This window comes from Hippocampus comes, unplaced genomic scaffold (genome assembly GCF_001891065.2).
Source record: "Hippocampus comes isolate QL1 unplaced genomic scaffold, H_comes_QL1_v1.1 scaffold193, whole genome shotgun sequence".
NCBI classification, from domain to species: Eukaryota; Metazoa; Chordata; class Actinopteri; order Syngnathiformes; family Syngnathidae; genus Hippocampus; species Hippocampus comes.
In genome coordinates, this window is record NW_017805503.1 from 509,446 (window position 1) to 529,848 (window position 20,403).

The following is a 20,403-nucleotide window of genomic DNA, read 5'->3' on the forward strand; positions in this document are numbered from 1 at the left end:
ACACACACACACAGACAAAAATTAGACAGTCGCGCTTGGTACGTTGGCAACTATTATGCAGCATTTTAATGACACTGTCATTTGCTCCTCACCTTGTCCATTTCTGGTAAAGACACAAGATGCAATACCACTGATGTCCTCTTTTCGGATGCAGTCATAGCGTACCTAAAAACAACAGGACAGTAGGACGGATGCAATTTTTTTGTTTGTTTTTTTCCAAATCGGTATCAATAAGCCTTTCAAGCTACCTGTGGTCTGAGGCCAGGTACGCTGAAGAGGTGCATGTCGCCCATATTGGTAAGGCACACCAGCGTGTGCTCGCAGTAGTCTTCCTGAGCCGTGGAGCCGAAGACCACCAGGGCAACCTTCCTCACCCGGCAGCCCTCATGAGCGGTGAGCTTGAATTTCGTCTTGGCGCTCACCTTCGGGAGAGAGAACACCTACGGCGAAAGAGAACAGAGGCAGTGACTTCTGTGCTTGCAAATTTGGATCTTACCAGTGGGAAAACAAGAAACCACCGATTGGATTTTATACATGTACATGTATAAATTTAAGAGACAAGGGCCCATTGGACTATATTTTGAAGTTACCTTTAGTTGTTCTTCTGAGGCGATGAGCACGGAATGAGGATTGGACATATCCGGAGCAATGGAGAGGTCCTGCGAGGCTTCGTAAGGGTCGGGTAGCGGTTTAGCGCGTCCATCCAGCACGCAGATGGACACAACGGGAGCTCTGTGCATCAGCTGGATCTCTTTGCCCAGCACGGCCTCCACGCAAGCGCCGCTCTCACCGGCGATCCCCCGCTCAGAACCGCGGGTCGAGCCAATCCCGGGTACCTCCAGAGCGTAAGCGTACACGCTCCCCGAGTTGGTGCCTGCCCACAGCGTCGGTCCATGGTGTGTGCCTGGGTAACACAGTCGGCGCCATTACAAAGCTGCAACGCTTGGTTTCACTTACAATGAACACGTGGCCAACAAATATCCAGTAGGGCGCAGTACATGTATTGCGATGTTGTGGGGGAACACCGCACTACATTTGAGAATTTGAAAAAGGTACGTTCTAACACGAGAGAAGAAGTTAACACACCATCGCGCAGAAAGGTGTCGGCAAAACACAGACAGCGAACAACTCCCGACAGCGAGTCGTCCGCCGATCGAGGTTCAATCCTTCGCTGGATGGGAGCCATTTCTTCATGCTCAGCAAGGGCAGCGTTGGCTTCTTGGACCTGTGCAGAACAAACATGCACACAGTGGTCATGAAACACACAATCGTAATGATGTCATCTGTAGTCTCAGGGTGCCGCGGCTTGCAAGCGCATCACCTTGCTGGTGGGTGCGGTGATGGTGCGTTTCTTCCCAGACACCCGACTCTTGCGGATACGCCTGAAACTCTGCCTTAAGGACTTCTTCAAGGACTTGACTCTCGAGAGGGGACCCTCCATAGCCAGGGAATCATTTGGGTGTAAGGTACATCTAAATGATATCCGTAGGACCAAGAGTAAGAACAATCCAGTGATAAAGTACTTTGTTTCTACCCAATAGTCGTGTCGTAACACCTGGCCAAGACAGCACTTCTCCTGTGGTAGTCAAAGAGGCCGAAGCCGTGACTGGTTCCAAAGGCCATGAGGTTCCATTCGGCATGCAGCGCCACGGCTGTCACCGAAGCCGGAGGGATGCACTGAACCAGCACCTGAGGCTGAAAGCCTGGAGGGAAAGGGGCGGGTTTGAGGCGCGGCTCCAGTCGGTCATGGCCCTTCCACGTGAAGCCCTCCCTGTCCTGCAGCAAATCCACCACGGAGACGTCCACCGTGTGGTCCGAGCACTCGTCGCTCAGTCCCAGCACGATCACCTGAGGGAGGCGGAAAACACGCGGGCCCAACTGAGTCACGCGACGAGGCTCTGCTGGATATCAAGCGAGTGTTGCGCAATAAAAGTTGAAATATTGAACAGCTCCAACTGTTCCCTGCCGAAGCGCGGAGCAGTCCAGAGGTTTGGACGCAACCCAAGGATAACTCAAAGTTGTCTCAAGGAGTATCTCTGAAATTTTGCACAAAACTACTGCTGCACTCAGGAGCAAAATAAAAAATAAAAAAAATCTTAAAACCACTAACAACCGATGATCCATAATATGCAGTCCATTTTATTTAACAACTCCAATCCCACAATGTATCCCACTGGTATCCCGCCCACTGTTGATGATACTTTATGTCAAAACTGAAGAAAGATGTATTTTTTTTGGCTCAATGCATCGCCACAGTGGGCAATTCAAACGTGAGAGTAGCAAACGGCAGAGTAAAAATGCAAGATGATCTATATGATCACATATCAGTGGTCAGGTTGAAGGTTAAAACAAAAAAAAAGTAAAGAAAGCACTAATATTGTGCACACCAACTATGGAATTTGGTCATTGACAAAATATGCATGCATATTGCACACCGGTCACTCGTTTAATGCTGTTAGCGCTATTTTATTGTTTGAATGGTCCACTAATTTACCTGTCCAGCGGTGCCTGCCACCAACAACTTGTTGCTGTACTTGCATAGGCTGATCTTCTGGATGCCCAGACGGGGGTCGTCGCTATACGGGTCAAAACAGCCCACCTAGATACACACGCATTTTATTAGGAAAACCGTTGCAATGTAAAACAAGTATTGAGACATGTTTGTGTGCGTGCGTGTGTGTGTGTGTGTGTGTATTATGTGCATCGCATGCAGGACAGAGGCCAGACACACCGATGGGAATGCGATAGAATGAATTTACAGTTAGGTAATCTGTAATCTCAGGCGTTTTAGGAAATAGTTACATGAAGGAAACTTTAACCCCCCACACCCCCACCCACACTTTGAGACTCAAGTCCACCTCCACAATCTGCCGCAACTGACATTTTCTGCCGAACACGCCAACGACGCTCTCCTACATACTCAAGAAAACACGTGTGAATCTGTCTCTCGCATATACACAATGAATTTCAATCGAATCTCCTGGAAGTCGGTCACAGAAAAGAAGTGGGGTGATGGGTCTGGTTTTCATTACAGAGAGGGGGTGGGGGGGAGGGGGGGGGGCTCTCTCTCATCCCATCAGAGGGCCTCATTCCTGAACACGCAGCACAGTTACCACAGGATACAGCAGATAAACGCGGGTTTGCATGGAGGCGAGCGCGTGGGAAGCCAAAGGAATATGAAAACACACCAGACGAGTGTTGGGAGATGAAGACACAAAGACCATCGGGAACATTTCAGATAGGCCGTAGTTTGGTCAGGAGAGAGGTCCCTTGATAGTCGAGCTGAAATCTACGCAAACATTCAGAATGATATTCGAACCACTCCATTTTAAATATTCATTAAGTGCCTCTCTCTTAATTTCTTATCAACGCACATCCCTGCTGTTGTTTAAGCGCATTTGCACCAAACACAGACGTTCTGGAGTACGTCTTCCCTTTAGAATCGTGTTCTAATAGCAGGAAAAATGTGGCGAGTCCGAATACCAAACACATGAAACCAATCTGATGAGAAATTAGGCCACCGAGCGCATGCGTGTTCACGCGAACCAGACTGTTTTATTTCTCACATTGCTCCCGATGATGAGGAAGGACAGTCACTTTTTGCTCATTCTTCTACGCTCGCTCATCTGTTTTGTTTTCACCTTGCGGAAGGGAGGCCATTCCTCTTCCTGCTGCATGTCGGGGTCGTCGCCCGGGCCCTGAGGCTCATCGCAGGGGTCGCAGTCTGTGTGGAAGACGTTGGCCGTGCTCAGTTTGTACAGCGGCGTGAGGGCGATCCCGGACGCGTCCCAGAAACGCACGGTGCCGTCCTCGTGTCTGTAAATGCATGTTGTGTCAAGAAATCTTGTGACAAGACACAAACAATCAAAAGTTTGTCACGGTGATGATCAAGTTCCAAAGTGTCCGGTGTCCGACCTTTTTCGCAAACCTTTAAAATATTCCTCTTATTTTTGTCTAAATTGTGGCATCGTGCCCGGATGTCTCACTGCCTTCGCTCCGAGCCAATACCACCTCTGCCAAACATATGCCTCTGTTATTAAAGTGCGCTCGTTAATTGTTGCCATGGAAACATAGGAACATTTCAGCTTGTGGCCGAATGAATACCCCGGAGGCTCAAGGTGAGAAATTTAAACACTAATGTGTCATGACTCAGAGTTCATGATTTGAAATTCACCATGCATGTCTGTGCATGTGCGTGCGCGTGTGTTTGTGTGTGTGTGTGTGTGTGTGCAGGTACCCTGTCAAAAGCAGCTCGTGTTGTTTGGGTGGAGGAGCCAGGTTTTTCCCTCCACATATGGGCCAGCTCTTCAAACACAAACATATAAGAATTCCCGGTTTGAAAAAAAAGCATCGCAGAAACAGTAATGCATACGTTATGATTGAAAGTGACACTGTATGGTGACCACAGATCAAATAGCGGCTCCACAAAGCTGGAGTCGGCTTTGCTCTCTCTGTGTGCGTCTCATTTGGCTTTTTGGCATTTGATTTATGAGAGCGCGAGTGCGACTGTGCAAATTTGCCACTGATGAAACAGCTGATAAAAGCTGCAAAATCTATGCAAAGCTGTTTTAACTGCCAATGCTGTCTTGTTCGCTCAGAGCTGCCTGAAAGATCACCGCACGAGTCGACTGAGTCATTGTTTATGATAATAATTACAACATCCCAACGTTCATTCACTGAGTGACAAGACAACCGAGTAACAAAATAGAATGTCAACAACTCAGCGTGTGCGTGTACATGCAGCTCTGTGTGCGGTGTAACAAGAGTACTTTTACAGTACAACTAAAATGCATGAGTGGCTTGGTATTAAAAGTTCATAGGTTAAGATACTTATGCGCATCTTGGATTTCCTGTGATAGTAAAGTCCCGAATCCTCGAATAAACCAATTTACAGACTTTGCCTTGAATGGTGTCCAAATAAATGAAACTGTGCACCATTACAGCAGTATTGTACGGACAGTACAAGACAAGTGGACAAAGGGGGGAGGGGTAATTTTGGGAGCTTCGATCCACTGTAGACTTACCGGCAACTAGATACGACAAAACTTTGAACTTTGCTCAACATGAGCCAAGTGAAATTGATGCGTTGCATAATGGGGAAAGAGAGTTCCTCGAGGGCAAATTTAACCTTTGACGAGTGGACCAAAGTGACAACTCTGGACCTCACTGAGGTAAATTATGACTTCTCACCCTGGGTGTGTGCTGGTGGCCCTGCTGCGCTTTGCCAGCATTGACCAGCCTTTCCCACAGTTTGGGAGGGACGCTGGTTATGTGACAGGAGCACGTGATGGCCGATGAGTGGAGAGGAGCCAGGTAGGGAGTGGGCATAGAGGGCCAACCGGGAGTCTGGAGGTCAATCACAACCAGCTCCTCTTCGAGTAAAACCACCAGCGCAGATGGGTCATCAAATTCTAGAGCGAGAAGTGGCCATTAAATACCAGTCGCTGTAGTATGCCCGTAACACCATGACTGACTAAGAACGATGAATATTTCTGAATGTTGGGTCCAAGTACAAAACTTGGGCCATTTTCATGTTTGGTGGTGCCCTGACCTTTCTCTCGCTCAACATTGTGAACTGTAAAGAAGTCGATGACCCTGGAGGTGAAGTCCAGGGTGATGTGGTCTTTGTCCTGCTGAATGGTCAGACAGTGCCGGTCGCCGTAGCTGGCTCTGGGCATCCCGCCGCTGTACAACAACACCGGTGACCTACAGAGGCAAAGGCAGAGGTGTGTGATGATTCATTGGTCATCTTAGAAAGCGTTTTTGCGGGTTCATACCCTTTTTCTTAGCAACTCGAGTCATGCAATGTACATATCATACATATGTATTACTTTTTACTAATTCAGATCTTGCTTATAGTGCTGTAAATTGCTGCTAATAGTCTGCCACCGATATGAGATAAGTTTCCTAAGCAGCACCATTGAATTTTTTTTTTTTTTTGCACCACTTTGATTCATTACTCACCCAGTCTCCGTTGTCCTCCATAGTATTTTGTTGATAGCTTTGCAGGGAAAAGGACCTGAAAAGATAAACACAAAATAGAAAACTTCTCGTGAGATGATAGTGAGAAAATCATGGACGCTTTCGATAAGTGCTTTGCCATGAACACTATTTGTAGAGTTTGAAAAGGCATTTTTACTTTGCTCATGTACTATTTTTTATTGCTCTTACATTGCTCCTTTCTTCTTTTCTCTCCTTCATCCAAATCAGTTCTTGATCATCCCTGCTGTCCGGCAGAGGCGGTGCCTAACAGTATGAAATGTCCCTTCGGGGATGCACAGTTTGGGCATTTTTTTCTAGTCCGCCCTTCGTGTTTACTCAGTGGCATTTCCTGAAAGTTTTATCAATAATCCTGATGCGTGCCATGTCTCCCGTCTGTTGACTCTGCTAGAATTGTGGAAAGCACTGTGTGAACCAATGATTTGACGTAAAGGGAAAAAAAATGATTGTTTGGTTGATTTTAGCATCAATTTGACTGGCCAATTTGGCTTGTGGTGTGAACTTCTGCCAATTGGTACAACCAAAGAAAATGAAAACAAAAACGCAACAAAAGAATGAAAGCAAATGTCTGATTTTGAAACTTTCTTGCTCATCCAACTAAAGACACACCTGTCGCATGATTGTGTGTGAAACAAGCCCTGCCAGAACCACGTCACTGTGCTGCATCCCAACACATTGAAATGGAAGCACGTTGCCCATTTAGCTTACTGGGCACTTAACACAAACAATACAAGACGACATTATTTAGATAACACTTTCACGACAGCTGCAGTTAAACAACGCGATTGACACGCCTCAAACATATTCCAGCTGGCAAACACAGACACAGGTGAGCACTTCTCACCATATGGGATGGTAGAGGACACCGGCTGATGATTGTTGCCATCGCCGCTTGCAACAGCCCACACGGAGTAGCCGCCATCGCTATGGGAGCTGACAAATAAGTTTCCCGAACATTCCCACACCAGGCTCTCCAGCTGCTGTCGAGGATTTACACCAACATGCGTGACATTAGCACACATACGCATTAATGATGATTAAAAGAGCTACAAAACTGTCTCAACTTAAGAGTTGCCTGTTTGCCAAAGAACAGACTTAAATGTTAACTATCGATTAAGAAACGTGCGCTTTGGTTTCATACAATTCTGGGAAGAAAAAAAAAACAGAGCACTCGCTGAGTTTGCTTTGTTACCTGCTTGCCAAGGAAGAGCTGCTCTATTTGACGGCCGCTCACATCCCACAGGACCACCAGGCCTCGGCTGTAGCCAATTAGAATCTTCCCGGCTTGCCGAGGGTGCTCCTGAAGAGATTCCACAGGCCCTAATGATTTCCCACATCTGTAGTCTTCTGGCAGGCTGAAAACATTGAACGTCTTGTTTACCGGCAACATACTGTTATCTTTAACCGTAGTGCTAGAAACTAAATATTTACGAGTCAAAACAAATAGACTGACAATTAACATTATCTTAGGATGAAAGATCGCAGGATGCATAGTAACAGCGCATGATACATTCAGGGCTAATGCCACTGAACAGAGAGATTACATATTACATTATATGTAAGAATCCATCCATTTTCTGTACCGCTTCTCCTCACCAGGGTCACAGGTGAGCCGAAGCTTATGAAGCCACCCTGCCGCACATTAAATCAGTTACCCGCAATTGTCAATGTTTTTTTTCGATGACGATTTGCGCCGAGACAAAATCCTGCATCAAGGCCATTTTGGTATGTTTTCTTCGATGATGACTGAACTTTTGACAGTCACGGATAAGAACAAATGACACTTGCCCTACCAAAACAAAATAAAAGCATAATATAAAAACCTAACAAATCGAATGCACATATGAGAGCGGTTGTGTGAGCGCTAGCTGAGATTGGGCCTCCAACAACACAAATGAGGTCGATACTAAGCTGCTGGACCTCGCCAATAAGACATTCCTCTGAGGCAAAAGAGGAATGTTCAACAGGACACACCCTCGAGATGTTGGAGGATTCCCTCAGCACAGGACGGGGAGGAGAGTGGGAGGAAACGGTGGTTGGATCGTGGAGGAGGACGAAGGACTTCAATCAAAACAAGTTGGAAAGACACAAACATTGTCGTTCCAAGCGAAAAGAAACGAAAGTCTGCATGACTCCTCTATCTTATCTCCGTCTACAAACACACGCACAGACATCCAGCCGCTTTGGTGGGGTTCAACGAGGAAGATCCTTTCCGGAAGCGGAGAGGCAGAAACTTCCCAAACACAGAATTCCATTGTCTTTATGAGTATTTTTAGGGAATCCAGCATCCTGCTAGAGGGACTCAGGGATGAGCCTGTGTGTGTATGTGTGTGTGCACGCGCGTCTACGTGTTGTATATTCAGCTGAAACACTTCCCCAACCGGAACATTACGTGTTGGCAGCTGGTACAAAGCCTCACTGTGTAAAAACCTCCCATCCTTCACACTCATACACACACATACAGACACACATCCTTATCAGGGTCCTCATTAGGCCTCAGTCCTGCCCGCTTGCTTCTACAAGGCTGCTTAATGAGGGGTTTGCTGGACCAGTCAGACAGTCGCACAATACAGAAGCCCTGCAACATCGCCAGTAAAGCAACAAATGCTGACCCGATGAAAACAGCAATACTTAGGTTATGTTGACTGGAACAAGCAAGTTCAAGCCACTATCGTACCATGCTGTCAACGCATGCTTGTATTATCTCTTATTATTGAAATTTGGTGGTGCTCTGACAAGGCAGGAGAAATTATTTCGAGAAGGGTTGGCTTGATATGAATTAAAAAAAAAAAAGTGCAAAAATGTGAGTGTTTTGGGTGTGAGTGGAGACGAGTTTACTGACGGGGCAGGTACGGTGGGACACCGGACATTCCTGAGAAAGCTTGCCAGCAAGTTGGATTCATTTTAATTGATGTATCATCTAATGTGCACGTTTTCACTTGGACTCACACTCAAGAAATGAAATATTCATGCATTCGATTTTTTTTGACGATACTGAGGCAACTGTGATTCAGTCAGTCACACAGCATTTGATAAACTACATTCTTGCACATACACAATACACAAAGCAGACTGCGCTATCAACTTTTAAGTCACCAGTTCTTCTTAGTTTTGCGAAGGCTACCCAAATCACACCTGGATTGAACTTTCATTTCCCAATTTCTCATTTCTTCCTGAAGTTTGACAATCAATGAAGTCCTATTCGCAACAGTCTCACCTCTGTGTGACCTGATCCTGGGGCAATGTTTGGCTGGCTTTCAGTGACAGACTGGGCAAATCCAGGAAGTAGACGCCACCTCCCTCTGTTCCGATACAGAGGAGGTCACATGACTTCAGCAGGAGGAGGACGGTCACTCGTGTGGTACTGGGGGGTAAAAAGGAGAGCCCATTAGATCACTCCATGACAATTCTAAGGATGACAAAATGCTCCATTAGGGCAAATAAAGCAATTTTTAAAAAAAATCCTCATCATTACCTGCAGCTGTCAATGCCTGGTCTTCCCGGAAGGCTGTAGCTGCCCACTTCCTGAAGAATAACCGCACCTTCTCTCTTAGCCCCGCCCACCTGCCTGGGGGATGTGGCAGTCAGCTCCCACAAGTGAATGCTATTATCATCCAGAAGTGACAACAGGCGGCCCTGCGACAGACAAAACACCACAAATGAGTACGGCTTCATCAATATTGATGAGGATGACACAAGGGAGACCAGGTTTTGCTTACCTGTCCTGGCAAGAAGTGAATTTGTATGACAGCAGTCGTGTCATTGTGTAGCCCTGTGAACTCCACACCAGGGGCCCCGTAACTGAGAATATTGTTAAGATACATCCAAATAACTTTGTTTGGAGGGGTGGGGGCGGTACTCCTTATTTAATACAGACTGCATCTGTCCTCGGATGTGACTGTGAGGGCCCCACGATGAAGACAGTTAAAAGGGGTAATTGTGAGCTGTAAAGCCAATGAAACATACTAGTTAAATGTAAGAGTAGAGAGGTTATTGGAGCGCCAAAGAAAGCTCATAGCAATTTCCAACAGCAGCTGACGCAAATGTCGAAAATAACACCACCGCGCGTATGTAATCAAGAGCAATTTTCGTAGGATAAATTAAGCACAACTGGGGGGGAAAAAAAAAAAAAAACAATGCCATGTAAACAACTAAAATAAATGCCAACGTAAATTGGTAGCCAACTGCTACAAGCTTCACATAAACACTTAAGACTGATGTAGATTACTCGGATGTTTGGGGGCATGTGAGTTCGAGAAAAAAAAAAATTCTGAGGCGATACCACTTCGCGATGAAGACAACTCAAAGTGGTATCGGTAAAGGCCAAGGTAACTACCAACAATACCTCGTGAGATTTTAGCCTATTCAAGCACATTTGAGCAAATGAGTGACTTTCTTGAGCTTTTGTAGTTTTTGGCAACCTATTTTTAAAAAATGATCAACTAGTATAGTCCTGAAATGAAATAAAAAGGACTATGACATGTGGATCTTGCTGGACCAAAACATCATACTGTCATAAATCCAATTTCCTGAAAACGTGTATCTCATTCTTACATCAAAAACTGAATTTCTTCATTTCCACTTGCGCTGGAGGCCTAATGTTGTGTTATACAAGCATTCCTGAGTATTGTCACTTCCTGTCACCTGCTTTTAGCATTGCAGTAGCACGCATCCCAAATGGCTGAAGGTGCAGGGGGGCGACACACACACACACACACACACACACACACACAGACCACACACACACACACACACACACACACACACACACACACACACACACACACACACACACACACACACACACGCATAGCAAAAGAAAGTGCCCGCAAAATTACAAACAAAAGGTAAAAGCAGTATTTCAGTTGCGATTAAAACATAGACCAGGGGGTCACCCGCACGGTGCTCGTGGGCACCAGGTAGCCCCCAACGAGTCACATGACAACATGTGGCCTGTGGGGTTGTTCTAAAAAAATAGCTCACCACTCATCATTAATTCTTTGGCTAAGGTAATTGGAGCACATTTGTGAGTTCAGAAGCGCGTATCAAACTGCGAGGCTGGCCCTTCGTTTTAAATCCGTCACATAAGAAGCTCTCAGTTTCAAAAAGGTTGGCGACCCCTGAGACAGAAACGAACACCGTCCTGGTCGGCAGCACTTCTAAAAGGAAGCAGGCCATTGGTGTCAAGTGAATGTCACAGAGCGAAAGTGTTTAAGGCGATGGTCGAATAACACATGGACACACACACACGCACACAACTCAAGTGTGATGCCCACAAGTGGTTCACATTACTGTATATTATCTATTAAAGTGACACTTAGTTTTAATGTTTCAAAAACACCATCTAAAATAGTGCTTCATTTTAGACAATCCAACCTGCGCAAAACAGACATCAAAAGGAGCCGCCGCAAACGCGCAGGACGCTCCGCCAAGCGCATCGGGGACTTCAAACAAAGACAAACGGGAACAATGAATTGAAGACCAAATCGTATGTGACAAGTTGGAAATATCAGCAAGGCAGTAATTAGAGCAAACCTCAAAGGGCCGGAAAAACAACTCTGAAAATGTGAGCCAAATTGTGCACAAAAGGCAGTTTACAAAATGCAATAAAAAACAAAAACAAAATAAAACAGACAAGAATGGGAGATGTCTCCTGTATCTTGTTCATGGTGACGAACCTGTCGAAGGCACAATGTGCTCATTGATAGGGCACTTGGCTTGCCCCGAAATGTTAACAATGGTAGACTACAGTAGCTCACAATCACTAAAACTCTCTCTCTCTCTCTCTCTCTCTGACATACATATACATACACACACACACTTGGCCAGTGATGCAGAAAGAGTGTTAGCTAGGATAAAGCGATTTCACGGTCTGAATACAGACAAACAGAAGGTATTGTCCTCCATGCGCGCACACACACACACACACACACGCACACACACACACAAGATATGGATGTCAGGAAGAAAAGACGACACAGGACATTTGTAAAAAGTTGACTAGACATCCAGACAAAAAAAAATTTTAAAAAACACTGCATTGTAAAAAGGTCAGAGGTCAAACGTGTTTAAATTTATCGCTGAATTGAAATGAAAGCATTGGACACGCGCCCTGACGGCAACTCAAACTTTGAGGATGTTTGCCGAATGACGGCCTCCACTAAAAAGGAGCCAAACAACTCCACCCACCCACTAGAGACACAATCCTCGTCTAATTTGCATCGCTTGCCTCAACTGGGATTTCTTGTGTCCCACTTTTCCAACAGTGCAACCGAGATACTTGGCTCTGAAATCAAGAAGAGAAGGCTCAAGACCGATGCAAAATTGCATAATGATGCATCAATCTTGCCATTTTCATCTTAAAATTCAGACTTAAAATTCCCCATGGAAAATATGAACCCTTCTTTTATCTCTGTCAAATCTCATCACATCAGGTTGCTTATAGGATTTTATCGCCAAAAGGATGTCGAGTTTGATCCAGCTCCAAAATTCAGTTTGGGAAACCAGATTCCACAACCGGAGTTGTTCACTCCTTTGAGATCTGCACTCTGTCAGAGATCTCGTCGATTAGCTCCAGTTTCAAGAGTGCTCTGTGCATTCTTTTCAAATAAATGCAATCTTGATTTATCGAGTACACAGTGTCCCAAACTTTTGGGACTTTGGTCTATTCAACTGCCTTCAATCCAGCGTGAGTCTGCGCGCGCGCGTGTGTGTGTGTGTGTGTGTGTGTGTGTGTGTGTGTGTGCGCGCGCAACTGGAACATGCACAACATCAAAGCAATGTTCTGCCCGTGTGTGTATAAATATTAGCTCATCCTCAGGATGTTAGTCACCGATACCAGGAGGTGTGCGGTAACAAAGTTTTGGTGGGTTTGAGTACAGACAGAGCAAGGTACAGCACAGTCAGACTCTGCTACACTTCAACCTCAAGCGGTCCTGGTTTTTGCGGTAAGCCAAGCGCTCTTATCTGATGTGCTGAGGTGCAGATTTTTCAAGTCTTTTGGTCAGAGCACTTCATCCCAGGCAACGGCACCGGTTGTCTTGGAAACCAATTCTAAAGCTCCCTTTATTAAGACGAGACCGAGCAACAAAGCGCTTACTCACGATCTACACGCACACACACACAGACACACACACACACAGGGTTAAGCCAGGGCACACATTCCACGACATGAGTCCTCAACATTGCCCCCCCCCATGTTATCTCTCGCTCTCTTGAAAGATATGCTCATACATTAAAAAACAAAACAAACAAACAAAAATCACATGCATTGTCCCACTCTCTTCTCCGAGCCTCAGACGGTGGTTGAAGAAGAAACTTTGGGCCGTAATATGACTCCGCCCTTGTAAGCACACAGAGTAAGAGGGAGGTGAAATACTCAAGAGTATGCATGGGAACAAGAGGGGGAAAAATGGCGAGTTTACAACATAAATGTTGTCAAGTTTTACTCAGGATATCTATCCACTGCCAGATTTTTGACAGGACACACACTGCCCTTTTCCCAGGTGGGCGCCCCCCACTCATCTGGCAATAGTGTAAAGCGCAAGTGAGTATGCTAGCATGGGCCTCCAGGTCAAGCCCATGTCAGAGAGTCTGAGATTATCAGGGGAATGTAAACACGTGCATTCAAAATAAATATGGTAGTCACAACACAAAAACATAGGTTAAAAAAACACAGCCGCCGGCGTTTAGGGGCGCGTGTGATCCAGCCAAAGGCTCACAATGATGTACTTGATTGTTTTGCTTCCATGACCCGAGTGGGTGCGTGTTCTTTGCCATATTTTTTATTTGACACGGTTGGTTAAGTGTGTGGTATTACCTCAAGCCGCTGCACAAATGCTACGGTAGACTGCTGATTTACGACTCGGCATGTGTTGCTTCATCTGACGTGTCTTCGAACACGACAGCTCAAAGATTCACTCCAGATATTCTGCATGCTTCATTAGAGGACAAAGTTGCTCCAAAGGAACTTCCACCCATCCATCTACCCATTCATTTTCAAATCCGCTAAACCTCACAAGGGCCGCGGGTGTTCTTGGAGACTATCCCAGCTGTCTTGGGGGGGGAGAATACCCTGAACTGGTTGCCAGGCAATCACCTCGGGACAATTTGGAGTGTCCATTCAACCTGCCATGCATGTTTTTGGAATGTGGGAGGAAACCAGAGTACCCGGAGAAAACCCACACAGGCACAGGGGTTAACATGCAAACTCTACACAGGAAGGCCGTAGCCCGAATCAAACCCGGCACCTCGGCACTGTGAGGCCATCCCCAATGGAACGTATAAAGTCGTAAACATTGTTTCTGTGTGTATATTACTAAAATCTTGACATGTTTACACTGAGTTAATGTTTAAAATACTTTGTGCACGGTATGATGTAGACAAAGCGCTATAAAAGTGCACTCCATTTTGATGGAAGTGGATGTGTCTTTATTTCATGAAAGCACAAATAACATTTGGATTCCATTTGGAAGTCATTCTCATGACTGCCAACATGGATAGCGAGCACTAGTATAATGTAGCAAATCAAATACAAGAGGAGTTTTTTGGGGTTTTTTTTTCACATTTAAGTGATTTATTCAAGATGCATGTCATTTCTGTAATAGGTTGGAATTATTCACAACTTCAAAAGATTTTTTTTTTTGTATAAATTACCATGGGGATCTGCAGGTGGGTCATGGCAACTACTGCCTTGCTCTGCGTGTGCGAGGGTTGCAGCCTGTTCCACCAAAAATGACTCATTTTCAGGTTTTCCAAACTCTCTGCGGGTGCACATTTCCTCAACTTTGCACGCTTTGCAGTCTGCTCCGACTTTCCAGAAATTCCAGCAGCAGCTGGGACTCTCAAAGAATGAGGAAGACTTGTCTGGATTTTGCTGCATCGGTCATTTTGGAAGAGCGACGGAGTTATTTTTCCTCCCAGCTGACACACTCAGTCGAGTTTGTCTATATAGCGGCCATTTATCCGCATTGTTTCATTCCGCCATTTCTCATTCCATCACTCTCTCGCTTGCTCTCCAATTGCCTGGTACCACCAGCCTGCCTTGCCGATTTCCCCCTCCACTGTGGGACTCTGAAAGCTGCGTTTCAAAGAGCTGATTCTCCTGTCTAATGCAAGCACGCACACACAAACAGACAGAGCTTCCCGCTCAATGATAAATGAGCGCATATTGGCCAAACAACGGTACAGTTGCTAAGCAGACAGTGGCACGTTGATGTATCCTGTTATTTGCTACCGCACCTCACTCACTCCCAAAATAAATACGCAAGACTGACAAGAAGTATGTGAAGAAACTATACAACACAAACACTCTGTCAGACCTGTCCTCTTTTAAAGTACTAAAATTCCCCCAGTTTGAAAACAAACGGGAAAAGAACATGATATAGAGAAAGAAGTAGGCAATTAACCACAAAACCACCACGCTAATGGTGCCAATGTTTGCCACCACACAACGATCAACACATCTGTTGTGTCAAAAGGAAGGAATTCGGTAGGGTGCTACAATCCTCTTGGCCGCAACCGAAGCGACGCATTTATGGGATTCTCAAATTCCACGAATGAAATTACATATGGGCTGATCGTGTTGCGTTTGTTTTCCTTTGCAATCCAACGTTCGTGGTTCTCGCCGCCAGTTTAGTCAGCATCCACTACAACAGAAAGATCACACTGGCGTCCATCTTAGACGGTGGTTCTCAAGTTTTTGCTTATCCGGGAGCCAAATTGCCAAACTGTTGCAAAGTCGCGACCCACATTGATAGATGTTACAAACAATCGAGACAATTCGTTGTTTACAAGGCTCGAAATAACTTTTTCAGGAGTTGCCAATCAATGACTTCATTTGAGGAGCGATTTTTTTGCAGGTTAATCCCAGAGACGCGGGATTTATTATATTTAGTTACCCACAACTTAAAAATTGCCTTAGTTACACATTTTAGCCACTCAGAAGCGAAAAGAAAGTCATTTTCGGAAAAGACCTCTCCCAATCCTAAATGAGACAAATTTGACCAGTTTACCAATGAACCACGTCTAAAATTTGAAACAGAATTAGAGGCACATTTGAATGATTTTGAATATCTTATTCAGTGTCATTTGTTATGCTGAGTGCGAACCGTTTCAGGAGAAGCCAGAGAGAGAGAGAGTGTGAGAGAAAAAACGTAAGCGAGCGCTCATGCTTACCAAGTAGCAATGTGTATGTGTACGATCCATTGCATGTAAACAAATGTGGATCCATGGAGAAAAGCACAACCAGAATCTGCGTCTACTTATTCCTGCAGTGAAATGAAAATGGGGAATTTTCCCTCAAGTCCTGGTGCCACTAACTGCTGCCTTCAAGAAGTAGATAGCGCTCCCTACGGTGTGGCGCCTCGAGCAAATAAAAGTGCTTGCGTCCTCAAAAAATCCTTCAAAGGCTTGAACATAGCGAGCTTCAATTCATGAGATAGTTCCATGTGAATGTTGTCAGCTCAAAATGCAGATTCACACGGGGACCAAATGGCTGGGACTAGATTTCCTTTTTTTTTTTTTTAAAACCGATTTGAAGTAGAAGTGTAACTTTCCACGCAGCACCAAAGTTTTATTTCCAGCATGGCTCTAGAAACAACAGATTTGTAATTCACTTCAATAAAACACTGCCAAGCTTCAAAAAAAAAAAAAAGAAATCTGAGTAATCCTTTGTCCCACTTCAAAACACACAGGAGAAGACTAAAAATGGATTGTACATTTAACAGACGCACTTGACAGTTTTTATTGGATTGTACTGGCTGCCGGCTCCTACCTCCCCGCAAGAACTGCTTGGATCCATCAACTCAACCTTGAGGAAGGATACACTTTGACGGCTCCTGCCTTGGTGCCGATAGCCATGAGTTGCAGCTCGGGGTCGTAGGCCAACGCGCTGGGCTGATGTGGAAATCCATGCTCCACCGTCTGTGAAGGTGACGCACAGACAGAAAAATGAATGAGCGCACAGATTTATGATCATCTTACCCCAAACGGTGAGGGGGGAAAAAAAAATAAAAAATTGACAACAGCGGCTCGATGACCAATGAGCAACTCTTTCCGAAATGGCGACAAAGCCACACAACACAAAGTCTCATTCTACAGTTAATGAGCAGCCTGGATGCATTTCATTTCAAGGCAAGACACTGTGTAAGACACGCCCGCGTCTGCATGTGTTTATACAGGTCAGACGGAGGCGTCAAAAAGGGAGGATGCCCTTAATAAAGTTTGTGGCGAATTCTCAAAAATGGCAGCCATTGCTTTATGGGGCAATGCTCTGCAGACTTTGTTTAATGAGATCCAATTCAAAGTCGGTCCTCTTGGCCCCGCACAGCAGCTGGGAAAGCATTTAGCCGTACAAAGAAGGAACAACACATGGGAGGAAGAGTTCTAGGTTGAGTTTAAGGTCTTATTTGATTGGAGAAGGGAAGTAAAACATGAACCCTCAAGTGTTTAAGGGTCTGAGACGCGCAAACTCCTGTTGAGAGACCACCTCTGGGTCAGTTGTGGCAGCTGGCGTCCAACCTTAAAAAGTATGCGTGAGCGTGTTTGTTTTAACAGTGGAGGCAGCACTTTATGGACCAAGAACATGACAAACAACTTTTAAAAAAAGACCACTTAAGTGGGAACACCATAAGACCTCGGAATTTCTCATGATTCAGAGCACAGTTATATGCTTGGTGAAATATTTGTTTTGAACAAGGCTGAGTTGGAAACGCATCATGTGACATGATTGAAATGTTAAACACTGCATTATATGTGCGGCTGATGGAGTTTTTATGATGTTACTTCCATTTCATGCATTTGAAACCCAACAAAATGTGGCCAGCGTTCCGAAATAAAACAGGTTTAACCTTGGAGGTTTCACTCTATGAATCAGGAAAATTAGAAAGCCAAAAGTGCATGAAACTCACTGTAATGATACACGCAATGAAAACGACACTATTTCAACTAGACAAGTGTGGTTTATTCGGTCAGCATGTCCCCCCTTTGTATGCAGCAATTTGTGTATTGTGTGAGCTACATTACAAGTGACACACTGCAAAGTGACAGGAGACAAAATCCTCAAGGCTTCCGCGAAACTCAGGCCAGTTGTTTTTGCGCAGTAGATTACCTGTAACTGAAATGTGATCTGCACGAAAATCAATACAATTCAGACTGCTGCAACACTCTTTAGTGTCGCACCACAATGGAAATGCTACACAATTGGCAGCGAGCAGTATTAAAAGGGAGTTTGCAATTGTGAAAATAATAATAAACAAACAAATGTGTCAATATACTTGACAGTCGTAGTTAATTAAAACAGGGGAGGGAAAAAAAAAACTCAATTGCATCACCTTGTACTTAAAACCACCATGCCCGAGGAAAAACAACCAATCAGAGATGGAAAGCATGACTGACAACCTGTGAATCATCACAGTGAACAATCACTCTGGAAATGCCCCTGTGGGCACATGTGGTCAATTCGCGCCGGAAGTGACGATGTGTGGTCGAAAATGTGGCATTCGAAGGACACAACCTATTTATGCCTACACAGTTTCATTCTCACATGAATGGCCATGTTTTACAATTGCACGTTAGTGAGGGGTGTGGATTAAATCAGACAATTGAGGGGGAGGATTAGTTAAGTGAGCCCACATTCAAATCTTGCTAAACGTTTTAGTCATGTAAATTCTCGCTTTGAAGTGGAGAAAAATAACTAATCAACGGCTGAGACTACCAAGGTATAAATATTATTATGAGTTACATCGGCAGAAAGGATTCTCTGTTCCTTTTAAAATGGTGGGAAAAGCGCCCTTGGTTTGTTTTAACTCTGATACAAATAAATGACAAGAAAGATTGATTGGGATTTTGGACACCAGTGTGGATGAGATGACAGTGTGCTGTCCCCAAACACTCGTGCACACAAAGCTCAGAGGTCTGAACTCCCAACAACAGTTAGATGAACTGTGTTTTTTGGCACCGATTTAAGGAGGGCACAAGTGGATTTACTCACTAGTTGGCGTCTCACCAAAGAGTTCAACGCAGTTTTATGTTAACCTGCAATGACGACGACCGTTCTGAGCAGTGTTACTGGTCGTAATCTTGAAGTCAGTTTCGGTGTTGTGTTGTTAATGTGGGACGCGGGCCTTGGGCCAATTAACACGCCGAGCAAACAACTGAAGCCAGCACACAAGTTATCAACAAAGCGCCCCTGCTTGCGCCACAGCACAACCCGCGGCAGTTACTGCTCCTTTTGTAAAAGCCCGTTAAACCCAAGACAGACGTCGAAAAGGAGAGGCTTGAACACCGCGGTGAGCACGACTTGCTCCATTCAACTGGGACTTAAAAGAACATTCGCTGTAGTTCGGGACAGGCAGCGTCTCGCTCCGTTACTTTACCTTACTGAAGGCGAAGAGCTCCTGTTTTATCTTCTCCCTCTGCGTGTCGGTGCCCTGCCGACGAAATCTGAACTTCATCATCTTGAAGCCGGGCTGGAGGGCGCGAGTGAGGGGGGGCAACACGCACTGGAGCGGGTATCACCCAGGGCGGCGAAGCTAGACTAGCTTACTAGCTTGCCGGCTAGCCCATACGGGGTGAGCGCTGCGAGGCTTACGAGGCTGCGACGCTACTGCGGGCTGCGGTTCTCCTCCGTTTTAGTCCTTCTGGCTCGGCTCGGGTCGGAGATGGTTTGGCCACCGCTCCCCCTTCTCTCAGTTCACACGGACCCCATTGTTGGTAACCAATGGGAGCGGAGAAATCTGCGGGCAATTACTCAGAGACGCCCACACAGCCAATACTACAGCGTGGGGGTGTTGGGTTTGATGTACCGAACGTACCGAACCAGTTTTAGGTTCGGTTGACACCTATCAGAGGGGCGAGTAATCGGCAAGTCTGTATAAAAAATGAAGCGCACCATCAAAACAGTCAGCGAAAAAAATGGGACTACATTCTTGATTTCGAAATATTTTTGCATATTCATCACAATCCTGTTTCAGATCATCACACAAAACGAAGTTTCTGAATTAAAATGTTATTTAGGAAGGAGAAAATGTCCAAACCTATTTGGGCCTGTTTTATGCCAGTGGAAGAGTCTCGCCCCTTTGATGATTTTCAAAAAGTAGATTTTTTTTTTTCGTTTCCTTAATGTGAACATTCAGTTGTCATGTAATTTAAAGGCTTTAAATCAAAGGGGAAGTCAAGTCAAAATGTCCTTTACAACAATATCAGGCACGGTATTGTGATTAATATTGGTGTTTGTTGAATATGAATTAAGCATCAAAATCCATCCGTTTCTATCTCAGGAGGCAGCATATTCAACAAATGCAATATTAATCAGAATGTGTTTAGACCAGTGGGGGTATATAGAACATATTGTAAAGAAATTCTTGATTTGACTTCAAATATTTGAATGGACTATTGTTAAGG

The 20,403-nt window shown here is 45.1% G+C and overlaps 1 protein-coding gene across 3 annotated transcripts in view; it reads right to left on the reverse strand.

Moving 5' to 3' along the window:
- Positions 1-19,744, reverse strand: part of llgl1 (LLGL scribble cell polarity complex component 1) — a 24,647-nt gene extending 4,903 nt beyond the window's left edge. Inside the window, exons 1-19 of one of the 3 annotated variants that reach the window (XM_019877386.1) lie at positions 19,377-19,743; positions 16,826-16,923; positions 9,720-9,801; positions 9,476-9,636; positions 9,218-9,364; positions 7,193-7,355; positions 6,845-6,980; positions 5,965-6,019; positions 5,552-5,706; positions 5,191-5,411; positions 4,238-4,305; positions 3,642-3,816; positions 2,495-2,599; positions 1,556-1,848; positions 1,322-1,472; positions 1,087-1,225; positions 591-904; positions 249-440; positions 93-165 (exon numbers count right to left, since the gene is read on the reverse strand). In XM_019877386.1, the coding sequence (XP_019732945.1) occupies positions 93-165; positions 249-440; positions 591-904; positions 1,087-1,225; positions 1,322-1,472; positions 1,556-1,848; positions 2,495-2,599; positions 3,642-3,816; positions 4,238-4,305; positions 5,191-5,411; positions 5,552-5,706; positions 5,965-6,019; positions 6,845-6,980; positions 7,193-7,355; positions 9,218-9,364; positions 9,476-9,636; positions 9,720-9,801; positions 16,826-16,923; positions 19,377-19,457 (2,809 nt within the window). In that variant the 5' untranslated portion in view covers positions 19,458-19,743. Of the gene's footprint in view, positions 1-92; positions 166-248; positions 441-590; positions 905-1,086; positions 1,226-1,321; positions 1,473-1,555; positions 1,849-2,494; positions 2,600-3,641; positions 3,817-4,237; positions 4,306-5,190; positions 5,412-5,551; positions 5,707-5,964; positions 6,020-6,844; positions 6,981-7,192; positions 7,356-9,217; positions 9,365-9,475; positions 9,637-9,719; positions 9,802-16,825; positions 16,924-19,376 lie in introns of all 3 variants that reach the window. The other 2 variants (XM_019877387.1, XM_019877385.1) reach the window with 2 other exon arrangements.
- Positions 19,745-20,403: the final 659 nt, after the last annotated feature.